At 45.0% G+C, this 12,713-nt stretch overlaps 1 protein-coding gene across 1 annotated transcript in view; it reads left to right on the top strand.

Moving 5' to 3' along the window:
• Window positions 1-11,647, top strand: part of il17rd (interleukin 17 receptor D) — a 37,738-nt gene extending 26,091 nt beyond the window's left edge. Inside the window, exons 4-13 of the mRNA XM_072665492.1 lie at window positions 1,739-1,857; window positions 1,967-2,087; window positions 2,333-2,377; window positions 2,471-2,622; window positions 5,299-5,364; window positions 6,700-6,754; window positions 7,513-7,623; window positions 8,210-8,394; window positions 9,179-10,166; window positions 10,637-11,647. Of these exons, the coding sequence (XP_072521593.1) occupies window positions 1,739-1,857; window positions 1,967-2,087; window positions 2,333-2,377; window positions 2,471-2,622; window positions 5,299-5,364; window positions 6,700-6,754; window positions 7,513-7,623; window positions 8,210-8,394; window positions 9,179-10,166; window positions 10,637-10,755 (1,961 nt within the window). The 3' untranslated portion in view covers window positions 10,756-11,647. The remainder of the gene's footprint in view (window positions 1-1,738; window positions 1,858-1,966; window positions 2,088-2,332; window positions 2,378-2,470; window positions 2,623-5,298; window positions 5,365-6,699; window positions 6,755-7,512; window positions 7,624-8,209; window positions 8,395-9,178; window positions 10,167-10,636) is intronic.
• Window positions 11,648-12,713: the final 1,066 nt, after the last annotated feature.

Here is a 12,713-nt window from a genome sequence, read left to right as displayed (position 1 = left end):
TACTTTCAGTGTAGACTGAGTCTGACCCCTAAATGTAGCAGTTATAGATATGGTTTATAAAATGACTTGTAAGTTATTCCCTTTTTATTATTATTATTATTTTTCCTCTCTATGTTTGCTGCATAATTCCTCCTGCATGATTAAATATATCAACATCGTTCTAACTTCTATGCAGCTTTCTGATCAGACATACGGTTACAATGATGCAGATCCACTCCTAACACCCAAACAACCACATGAGGTACCACAGCGAGCAAACACTTAACAATCACCCATGAACACTATAGCAACCACCTGAAATCCTGTAGCACCCACCTAGCAACACCATAGCATTCATCTGCCAGTCACTTAGCAACACCAGAGCAACCAACTGGGATCCCATTGCAACCACTAAACAACTTAATAGCAACACCATAGCACTCATGTAGCAAAAGCTCCCTACCTAGGAATATCATAGCAACCAGTTGCAAACACCATAGCAACCACCTTGGTGATCACTTAGCAACCACCTAGCAACACCATACCATCCACTTAACCACCACGTAGCAACACCACAACTACCACCTTGTTAACCACCTAGCAACCACTTGGCAACACTATACCAACCACCTAGCAAGACCATAGCAACCACCTAGGAACACCATACCATCTACCTTGCAACCGCTTAGCAACCCCATAGCAACCGCCTGAAATACTTTAACAACCACATAGCAACACCATAGCAACCGCCCTGCAAAAGTAGTTTTACCCTAGTGGCCACCTAGCAACAGTGTTGGGGTTTGAGTGTTGGGGTTCGAGTGTCGAGGATAGAGTGTGTAACCTTTCTCTGCCACATTGATCTCGTTTGAAGCTTCTAGCGAAGCTGAGAGAGACTGAAAGAGAATCAGAAGGTCTGACCAGTTTGACAACTTCTCTTTTTCCTTCCTTCCTTTTCGCCTCTGGTGGCTTTTTGAGGCCGTGCGACGGCGCGCTGGAGGTGTGGAGTTACAGAAGAGCAGGGCTCTTTCAGCTCCGCTCCCTACCGTGGTAATCGGAACCACCCGGAATGTGTGTGTGTGTGTTTTGTGTGTGTGTACACCACCACCACAGACACACCACCCCCATCAGCCTCTCCCTCTCTCTCCCCTCTTCCCCTGCGACCGATAAGGCAGAAATGTAATTAAAAGGGAGGAAGGCTGGCACACGTTGAAGGGCATGGGAATGCTCCCTTGGCACGCACACGCTTGTCCTCTGTGTGTGTTAAAAGCCTTCTCTCCTCCTCCGGGGTGCCAATAAAAGAAGAAAAAAGGAGGGAGGAGAAGAAACGGGTTTGCACATTTCGTACTTTGACCCCTTGTTTTGTGCCGCTTCCAGTTCGGGACTCTACTAGGGCCAGAGGAAGCGCATTATGTGGTTGCACACTCTAGCAAAGAGCGTTCTAGTGCTAAATGAAGGTTCTCTATGTTGTACCAATAGCAGAACCTGTTTTAATGCTATAAAGGACTGGTTTATAGAAGTTCTTTAATGACTGAGAACCTAAGAGAACATATAAGGAAGAGTTGACATAGTAGAGCATATAACAGGTGCAGCTTAATCAGCTTTATACCCCTCTAGCCCACGCCTGGCATTAGGCATGGTGCCAGTAGGTCCATGTCTATCTGCTTCAGAGATTCCTATATACAGTACTTACCTACAGGGACTAGACAAGCTGTGTGTGTGGGTGATCATCTTCCTGACCAGTAGGACTTCTTTCATGCAGGCATTGAACATGTGAAGGGCTTTCGAGTTTACCTGGAGGACAAGAACCCAGAAGAGAAACAGTGCCAACACATGATCCTGAAGGATCCCCGACAGCTCAACTTTTCCTTCAAGAACGTGGTAAGCGAAGCCTGATCGGGCTCAGACTGACGTCTGGTAGAGCTCAGTGTACCTGAAGAGCTTAAAACCTCAGCTTAACACCTGTGTGATGTCTCATCTTACTGAACAGAAGGTGAGCTCACAGCCCTTCGTTGGTCTGGCCTTCGAGATGGACTACATGGTGAGGATCGTTCCCTTCCCCACCTTCATGAACGACAGCTTCTTCCCTCCCTCCTTCCTGCGCACTAACAGTAAGTGCTACCTCAGAGCCTTCAAGAACCCAAAATATAGCCTTCCACCAGGCATGGATCAGGCATGGACATGTAATCTTATAATAATATCCAGCATTATGATATTAAATAACACCAGGATTTTCATCACGTCGTCTCCAACCATAATACACAACAGCTTACGCTCAAAATTACAGACCGTGTTTTTAACATTTCTGTGGATAGAGGCTTTTTTTAAAGGTTTTTTTTTTTTTGTGTTCTCCCAGGTTGTGAAGTGCTTCTCGGTCCAGACAACCTCGTCTGCAAACCATGTGAGTTTCTTAGGGACATGATCAAATGGTCTAATTTGTCTGTGTCACAGCACAAGAATCCTCAGATCATTTTCATTTTCATTTCTCCAACAGTTTGGAAGCCCAAGACACTCAACGTCTCCCAGCTTGGCTCGAATTTGCATGTTGTGTTTGATCATGCTCCTCCTACCTTCGGCTTCAACGCCTACTACCTGTACTACAAGCTCCGGCAGGAAGGCCACTTCAGACTCAAGCGCTGCAAACCGGTTAGCATAATTTATGTTGTGTTTTGCAAGTTTGCAAGAACAACTCATGAAATTCTTGTGGTCACTCAGAAACCTTGTATCATTTTTGCTGTTTTTCACTTTCACAATTGGCACAAACCAATAGAAATGCAATTTATTATTATTTTTTTTTTTTCATTGACTTCCATTGAAAGTTAAGAAGGTTTTTTTTTCCTTCCTCGGATGGGTATTGATGCCAGATTGGTACTGGTACTGAAAAAGTGGCATCATGCCATGTCTAGTAGTGACTCTTATGCAAGATTGGCTTGAATGCAGCAATGACACAATTAGGCCTCTATTCACTGATTACCAATAGAGCTTAATAGAGGAGAGCGGGCAGACTATTAACAAAACTAGGGTTCAGTTAGCTAACTAGCAGTATTCCACCCCTCCAGACAACACCACGCCGTTGCTCTGGCTTACTGAACAGCACATTTCTGAGCAGTGTTAAATTCGAAACCACTATTTTCATTAATTTTTTAACTAATCTTTTAACTATTTTAATAATAATAATAATAATAATAGATTTTAAACCTTGGATGAAATTCAGGATCAATATGTTGGTCTTGACATTGCCTCGATCTTGTTTCCATCAGTTTTTTTTTTTCCCTACATTTATGTCCTGAAACTGTAAGAAAACAATCACACACATACACACATTCATACACCCACCTCTGCTTCAGCAGGAGGTAGCGGGCGAGGGTAAGTGGGAGTGAGATGTTCAGGGTTAATGCATTCAGCAGCGTGTAATGTCCTTCCCAGACGTAGGGATGATATATAGACGTGCCGGGCGAGTCGGCCAGCAGCTCTGCTCCTCACAGGCTCGTTTTTGAATACTCCTGCCACGGGGGAGACGTGTTCTCTTGCCTTCCAGCGGCTCGTTGTGATGGAAACGCACACCTAAAGACTTGAGTGCTTTCCCAGCAGCACTTTGTTACGGAGAGACCACGATGGGAACTGGAAATGAACTTTCTTTTACTCTCGGACCACATTTCAGGCCAAGTTTATTATTTGGTCCCTGCTTGTGTTTCTGAAGGGGGTAGGGGGTGGGGGGGTTGAGAGACCAGACGGTTTTGGCTTGGGCTGCAGGGAAATCGTTGTGCTAGTGTGGGAGCTGTCTAACTGCATTCGAAGACAATTTCACACTGCATAATCGGGGGTGTAGCGATTTCCAAAATGTGGTTGGTCTGATATAGTAGAACAGTGTTTAAATTCAGTATTCACATATTTTTCAGTACAGCAAAAACTCAACAAAATAAATAAAAATAAGGAGTGCCTAAAGTATTTGGATATTAATTTGTAATAAAGTGTGTTAAAGCTTGCAGTGTTGTAAAAGTACAATATTTGAGGCTGGACTACACACTGTCTTTACAAAACTGAAGAAAAGCTGTGCTAAATATGCCCAGATCTATTGTGCTAGTCTAATATGTAACAAGCTAATATGTAATGGTACCTTGTATCTCCATTTTTGTCCATTCTGCTTTTAGACATCATTTAAATGCTCTTCCTCCTCCGTTCAGGTTTAATGACAACCTAAACCTTGGAGCATTTTTATTGAAACTTACGTAAATGAAACCAAGTTTTGTGGAGGGGAAATAAATAAATAAATAATATATATACGTTTGCCGATTTTATATATATATATATATATATATATATATATATATATATATATATATATATATGCACCAATTGTCTACCCAATATCATCATTGCCAGTTCCCATCCACTAGCTAGGACTCCCTCTCCTGATGCCACCAGCTAGCAGACTTCCTTTCCATTCGAAGCACCACATTCCCCCCAAATAGTCAACAATGCATAGGGTGACTCAACACGCTTGCTGGAGAGCACTAACTGCCAGGTCTAACAATACAAACATCACATCATATAGCGTAATATCCCATTGTATCGTTTTATCACGGCTAACATATTCTATTAAAAGTTAAACAACAAGCAATTGGGGAGGGACTTTTGACCTTTCCAGCATAGGGCATGTTTTGGCCTGGATGACCAGTTTTTTACCGTTGTGACCATTGAGACCAGCTTAGATCATCTGAAACCAGCTATTAGGCAGGATTTTTCATCAGGCTTATCAAAACACCTTGTCATATCTGTATCTTTACCCCCCAGTTGCTAAGATCAAGGCTGATCTGACGGCTCTTGCGTTCGATGACTAGGCTGTGGTGTTTTACACCCAGACTGTTTTGTTTTGGGCCAGCAGGGATTGTTTTGGCTGCGGCCGCTCTGCAGTTTTGGTTATCTCTCTCCAGCCACAACCTAATACGATGAGACGAAGAAAGCCGAGTCCGAGTCGCTTTGGGAACTCTACACTGCTGTACCCTGTCTGCTTTAACATACCACGCATTGTTGCACCAATAATGGGGTGAAATATGAGGTGGGCGAGGACAACGGTGGGGGGATTCCAGGTCTCTAACCTTGGTTCCTAATCCTTTAAACATTCATTGAGTGCATTGAATGCATTCGGCCTCTCTCTGCTAATTCCCGAACAACCCACAGTTTTCCCGCATTGTTCTGCTGGCATATATCGTGACGGTTTACTTGTTGTGATTAGTAATTCCTTAAATGCAAAGTGACACGCACAACACGTGAAAGGATGTGATGGGGTGTGTTTAAAATGCCGGTGTTCACTTTTCACAGGAACTGAATGGTCCTAAAACAACATGCGTTCTGCAAGACGTCACGCCTGGAACGTATTTAATAGAGGTAATTTTTCCACAGCTCTTTAATAGAAGACGGTTAACCCCTAAACGCTCCAGGGCTTATTTCACACTTAAGATTACTCAGTAACTACAGAGACTTCTGTACAGACTGGTGGGGCTATTGTCTGGTAATAGAAGTTTGTAATAACACTTTTGGCCCATCGGCGGGCCATAGGCTGTTTAAGGGTGGTGGTTGGTGTGGCGAGACAGAATACACCACTACAGCCAGTGAGCTACCACACCATGTGAAAGACTGGGGTTCGATTCCCTGTCTGGGATCCACAGTCACTACGTTGGCCCACCTCTGTAATACGAGTAACGAGTGTCAGCTAAATGACATAAATGTAAATATGAATAAATGTAAGGGGTTATCGGAATACTTCAGTTTGAGCTCGGTCTGCTGCATCTGTAGCCTTCGGTCTGTGTTTTGTGGTTGGCATTAATTCCTATACGTTAAAGAAGTTGTTTGGGGAACAATCTAATGAATAACGTTCATCACCTAATCCAAATGCGCTCAGTTAGCCTGAAGGTGCCTGAAGTTTGCTTTCTGTGGAGATGCTAGGCTAATGCTGCAAACAAACACTGGACTTATACTGTTACCCATTTCTTCAGTGGAAACACAGATAACACTGGGCCCTGAATGGTCCAGCGGAATAAGGCACTGTTACCATGACCAGAGGCTCGCTAGTTTGAATCCCAGTCATGCTGCTAGCCATCGGCAGCCGGAGCCCGACAGAGCCCAAGTGGCTTTGCTCTCTCCAGGGTGGGTAGATGGCACTTTCTCAACGCATCACTCCAGTGCAAAGGCGTCTGACGCTGGCATCTGCTGGCTGGCTGTGTGTGTGTCTGAGGAGGCGTGTGTTGGTCTTCACCCTCTTAATGTCTGGAGCATTGCATGTGATTGGGGGGGGGGGTGGTATGTAGGGGTCGGATAATTGGCGCTAATCAGCTCTGTGGAAATGTCCAAGACCACCTTCATGTATCTGCACCACACAATCGTAGGATCTGAATAGGTTGAGAGATGTTTTTCCTGGCTGTGTATTTACAGAAATGAGATTGGTGACAGTCTAACTCCAGTGTTTGTTAGCAAGTTAGCCCAGCATCAAACTGCAGATATCAAACGTGTCCTGGCTGTTCGACTGCACCGTGGGTCAGTAATAAATGATGTGAATTCAATTTCTCACCTATTGAACTATTCCCATAAGTAAGCTGAAAAACACTGAAGTGTCCCTTTAAATGTGGTGGTAAAATCTGAACCTGAAATTGGACGACTGCAGCAGAGATTGTAGAGATATCTAGCATGCAGACTGACTCCGTGTCCTTTTCCTTTACTCTGCAGCTCCGTGACGACAACAACACCACCAGGCGACAGACTCAGTATCATGTGAGCCAAGGTAAGATGGCATTGTCACCAAAATCTAGACTTGCATAGATTGTATCTCTCAGTGTTATGTAATAATAATGGTATAAGCTGACAGTGAAGTTTGGGGATACTGTGCCTTCTTTTAAAATGGTCAGGGTAGCCTGGTTCAACCACTGATTTAAATTAGAGCTGATTAATATGCAAGTTTTCTTCATATTTAATAAATAGTATTGCAATGAATTAAAGGCTTCACAATCCGAATACCACAAATTAATTAACTACAGCCACACACACCTACACTGAACACTTGTAAATGTAGATTTTCAGTCTAGTAAAGAATACTAGGGTCCATACAAATGAAGCAAAGACTCTGGTTGCCAACCAAGCAAACTGTGCACAATTTACTTATCACAGTAACTTGTAATGTAATATTAGAAGCTAACCCATCTGGAAATTATATGGGAAATACTGTCAGTTGGCATCAGTGAGAATGCAGGCTATAGGGTAAGACTGTAACACTGTGTGATGCTTAATAAATAAATTGGAGATATTATTAAATATTATTATCAGCACTGTGAAAAAGCTTTTAGGTGTGTCATTGTATGATGAGTAGTCTGTTATCTTAGATTGTGGCTAGATTGTGAGACCAGGACTCTGAAGCATAGCTAATCTTTAATTATTTCATATGTAATAATATTATATTATATTATATATTATATTATAATAATATTTCAAGTATGTAATGCCTAATTCCTAGTGCCTAATGCTTGTGTGTTTGCTCCATTTCAGTGCACTCTCCGTGGGCTGGTCCCATTCGGGCCATGGCCATCACCGTGCCTCTGGTCATCATGTCGGCCTTCGCCACTCTCTTCACCGTCATGTGCCGCAAGAAACAGCAAGGTACATGTTCCCTCTCTCCTCTCCTCATTAGTCAGGATCTTATTACCCCTAAAAACTTGCTTTTGTCCACTGGCTGTAAGCCGAGCTGCGTAATCTCTCTGCACAGACAAGGATTAATGGCTCACGAAATCTAAGCATTTGTACTCACGCCGTTCTACTGTTGCCCCGCTCGTGAGGGACAAAGGAGAGCTCCTTGTAAGGCCGTTTGCGTGCAATGAATCTGGAGGAAGTGCAGTAATTAACGCGTGCGTGTTTGTGGTCCGTAACCACCAATTGTGGCGTTATGGCCGAGGAGCTTGTTGAACGTTCATGTTTCCGAGGTTTAAAGTTCAGCGCTGTGAGACTGAACCTGCGGTTTACTTCTGCTCATGTCCCCTCAGAAGATAAATATCCCTCGCTATAAAACACACAGGTGACGTTCCGGCTTTGTTTTTGTAGTCCGTCCAAGTCAACCTTCATCATATGGTAATAATAAACATACTGGAATCTTCCGAGACCCCCCGCCCCCCACCCCACTGGCTAACTACAAATCTTTCCTGAGCCTGGTTCAAACGTTCTCCTCTGATCTTCTCCGATCTCTCCACAGAGAACATCTACTCCCACCTGGACGAGGAGAGTTCAGAGTCGTCGTCCCACACCACATCTCTGAGCGCCGAGAGGCCTTGGCCCCGGCCCAAAGTCTTCATCTGCTACTCCTCTAAAGACTGCCCCAAACACCTCGCCGTCATCCAGAGCTTTGCCTTCTTCCTGCAGGACTTCTGTGCATGTGAGGTAGGCCACGGTCTGTTCTCCGACCAGCTTAGAGTAACCTGCTCTCTCGCCAGCTTGGGCTGATTAAAGGCAGAGCAAGAAGTACAGCTGACGGAAATCTCCCGTACATCCTGGAAACTTCATGTCAAGGCAAAGGCCTCTGAGAACGAGTTGGATGTGATCTAGGATCGATGGGTGCAGAGTGCCTCCTGCTGGTTGCTTGTAGTGGTGAAACTGTGTCCCCTTACTGAAAGACAGACTGTAGCTTAGGTTAAAGCTAATTACATTAACATTTATATATATTTGTGTAAATAATCTTATATAAACAAGAAAAAATAGATATAAACTACATGTCCAAATGTTTGTGGACACCTCACACACATGGACATAGCTTGGGTTAGAGGGGTAGAAGCCCCCCAGTATTGAGAGCTGTGGAGCAGTGGAATTGTGTTCTCTGGAATGATGGTTGGTGCTCCATCCGGTACTTTTGGGATGAGTTAGGGAGTAGAGGATGATAAGGTGGGGGTGGTGATCATCCAACATCTTGACCTCACAGCAATAGAAAGCCTTCCCTGGACAGTAGAGACTGCAGGATAAACTATTTTTTAATACCCTTGATTTCAGAAGAAACAATGAATGAGCAGGTGTCCCAATACTTTTGTCTTGGAAAGCTGGTTTGAGTGGTAAAGCAAGGTGGAACAGTGCTGCCCAGCAGGTTCTGGCATCAACATTTGAGGGTTGAGTTGAACTCTGACAGCTTATTATTTCAGGATGTTCTAACTAGCCTTGTTATCTCTTCCTGTAGGTGGTGCTGGATCTTTGGGAGCATTTGGAGATCTGCAAAGAAGGTCAGATGGCCTGGCTGAGCCGGCGTATCGACGAGGCTCACTTCCTCATCACCGTCTGCTCCAAGGGTCTCAAGTACTTTGTGGAGAAAAGGCACCGCAAGGGCAAGGCCACCTCGAAGGAGAAAAACAGGGAACCTAACTTCAGCTCCAACCCCGGAGACGTAAGCAGCAGGGACCTGTTTGTGGTGGCCACAGCCATGATCGCGGAGAAGCTGCATGAAGCGCGGCGGAGTTCGCCAGACCTCTCTCGCTTCCTCGCCGTCTACTTCGACTACTCGCGCGAGAGCGACGTGCCCACCTCGCTCAGCCTGGCGCCCAAGTTCAAGCTGATGGAGCAGCTCCCACAGCTGTTGGCACAGCTGCATTCGCGCCACCTCGGCCAGCCGCCCAGCGTCAGCAAGCGCAACTACTTCCGCAGCAGGTCGGGCCGCTCGCTCTATGTGGCCATCTGCAACATGCACCAGCAGGTGGCGCAGGAGCCCGACTGGTTTGAGCGGCAGCTCATGCCGCCACAGCCACGGCAGCCTGATAACATCAAGCAAGAGAAGCTTGAGAAGCTCGACTCTGGGCTCGTGCTCAATGAGGTGGTGCTGAAGCGACCCTCGGAAAGTGAGTGTCCCATCAGGAGCAACGCCCTCATCCTGCCCACGATGCCCAAGCTGGGGGCCTTCTCACTCTCCGGGCCGCAGTTGAGCTGTGGTCAGTGTGAAATTGGAGAAAGTTCGGCATCAACGCCATCGTCGTCCAGCCAAGAGGTGGGGGTTTCACCACAGTCTTTTCGCATGGATGGCTCGGCGAGCCCTCCGGAAATGCCCAGAGACTCTGGCATCTATGACTCGTCCGTACCGTCCTCAGAGCTGTCCATCCCTCTGATGGAGGGGCTTTCTCCAGACCAGGCCGACTCGTCCTCCTTGGCGGACAGTGTGTCGTCTTCCTCTGGACTAGGTGAGGCCACCTCTATGATTTGAGATTACCCAGAAGACCCGGATAATGCGGAGCACCATATTTTTCCTTGTCTTTTTATTATATATAAGAGGTTGATGGCATTTTGATGCTCCGCTGACTGTAATCGGCCTCTCTGGGCCGGACCACTGCTACTGCACTATGAAGGTTTGGTGGAACGGGGTTTGCAGGGTGGGATGTCCGATAAAGACATCAAACGACTTTCACTTAGGACAGTTACACATGTAGATGGGTAGGCTTAACAGAATTACTCTATAATTAAGGGCTTCAACAATTTAAGGGAGCCCAAAGCAGCAGATCTCCTCTCCAGTGTAGCAGTTTACCCAGCATCCTCCTCTAAACATCCGGTTCCAGGGAATCCAGGTCAATTCCAATGACCTCAATACAACAACCTCAATGCTGACCGAAGCCAGAAATGACCATTTACCCATATCCTTTTCTTGTGCTTTCAGGTGACGAGGAGCCCCCTGCTGTCAGCTCTCTACACTGCAGCGTCCCCACCACCTGCAAAGCCGAGCTTCATCACCACTCGGAGCAGATCGAAGGACTAATAGAGGCAGCCGCCCCCTAGTGGCCTTTATCTGGACATGCATCGCCACTTTATTGCCCTTCGTTTCCATTCGCCAACAAACCCCTCACGCGACATCCAGCAACGAAGACTCCCACGGTCTCCTGAGTGGGGAGACAGATGTTCCTCCTCAGTGGAGATGCTGTCTGACGTCACAGTGACTGCTGTAGAAAGGATGCTGCTGCGAGGGGAAGCTATTTAACCAAAGCGGCTGTGCTGTTTTTAAGTGCGGCCTTCTTTCGTAGTGTTAGCACTAAGCATTACAACAGTTAGCATAGCACAAAACCACCATTTTATCCAATCCATCCACTAACCAATTACTGTTTACCACTTCATCCAAGGGACTCTTTGCATTGGCGTCTTTCGCTGTGTGCTGTACATTGGTTTACGGTACCAGGACCATGTTGTGAGAACCATGTAATGTTGAATGTGGAAGTTATTGAGCTTTTTTTTATTATTTCAGTTTTATTTATTGGTTTTTAACCTTTTAAACGTTCGTAGAGTATTCAGACATTCCGATTATTTCCCCCCAATTTTTTGTATCCTTCAGTGCCAACTATTGTGCAAACATGCTGTTCAGCTTCTGTGTTTTTTCTTTTTTTTTTTTTACAGTAACATTTAACTAAGGACTTACTTCAAGAACTTTGAATCTCGCGGATTGAATTGACTGAGCAATTAACACAGGAGTTACGTATGAACAAAGGGAAGAGCAGGAAATGATTGACAGTTTTGTCAATATGCTAAAATTCTACTTTTCTAGTTTTTGTACAGTTTTTGTTTTTTTAATATTAGAAGCGATTTCTACATTCCATATGAACTATGTACTGTTTTATAGTACTCTAATGTAGGAAATATGTGATAATAAACTAAAATGTCTATGACTGACCGCTCATGACCTTTTGCTCATAAGGTTCTTTTAAGGTACCTTTTGCATGGTTCTTTTGACTCTGTTGTTACAGTACAGGACGCTCTCTAAAACCTACACTGCAGTAATGTTCTATACAAGTAATATTAGACCAGGGTGGGAAACGAGTGCTGGAGCCCAGACCTCCTAAACCTGGCAATTATGAGAGCGGACCAGCACCTCCATACTTGATGGCAATGGTCAAAAGCCGATCCACACCAAGAGCCCTTCCAGCTTCAAGTACCATCCCTCAAAATCCACAGTAGACGAGCGTCCAGGCTTTTTTCTGTCCTGGCCTGTGGTGGAACAAACTTCCCCTGGGTGTCCGAACAGCAGAGTCCAACGCTCGCGGTCTTCAAATCCAGACTGAAGACCCTCCTCTTATGAGAGGACTTGGGTAAATAGCAGAGTGGTCACCTTACTGACTTGTGTTTAGTAGAGCCTAAACTTATAAAGGTATCTTTGAATTTTTTGTCTATTCAAACTAGCTGAGGTTATTTTTTAGTTGCTCTGAATAAGAGCGTCTGCTAAATGCCTTAAATGTAAATGTAATGCAAATGTAATTAACAGGTGAGGTGAATCCGTTGTGCTTGAGCAGGAAAAGCACAAAGCTGTGCAGGAATCCAGACCTCCAGGACCAGAATTGCCCATCCCTGATTTAGATGATACCTGAGGCATTGGTTTACTATAATTATGTGAGACAATTTAGCCCCACCCATAAACAAAAATCATGGTGGAGTGATACACTATATGGACAAAAGTATTGAGACACCTGCTCATTTATCATTTTATTTTAAATTAAGGGTATTAAGGATTGTCTGTCCTGCTTTTTTTAAGTAACTGTCTCTACTGTCCAGAAAGGACATTCTGCTAGATTTTGGAGCATTGCTTTGAGGATTTGATTGCATTTAGCAACAACTGCATTAGTGAGATCAGAGTGTTCAATGATCACCACCCCAACTCATCTAAACGTATCGGATGGAGCACCATCCATCATTCCTGCTCCACAGCTCAATGCTAGGGGGCTTTATTGGCTTCTATCCCACACCTGTGTGCA

The sequence above is a fragment of the Salminus brasiliensis genome, chromosome 21, assembly GCF_030463535.1.
Source record: "Salminus brasiliensis chromosome 21, fSalBra1.hap2, whole genome shotgun sequence".
Classification (NCBI taxonomy): domain Eukaryota; kingdom Metazoa; phylum Chordata; class Actinopteri; order Characiformes; family Bryconidae; genus Salminus; species Salminus brasiliensis.
The sequence above is the reverse complement of the archived record's forward strand: the minus strand, read 5'-3'. Positions and strand labels throughout refer to the sequence as shown.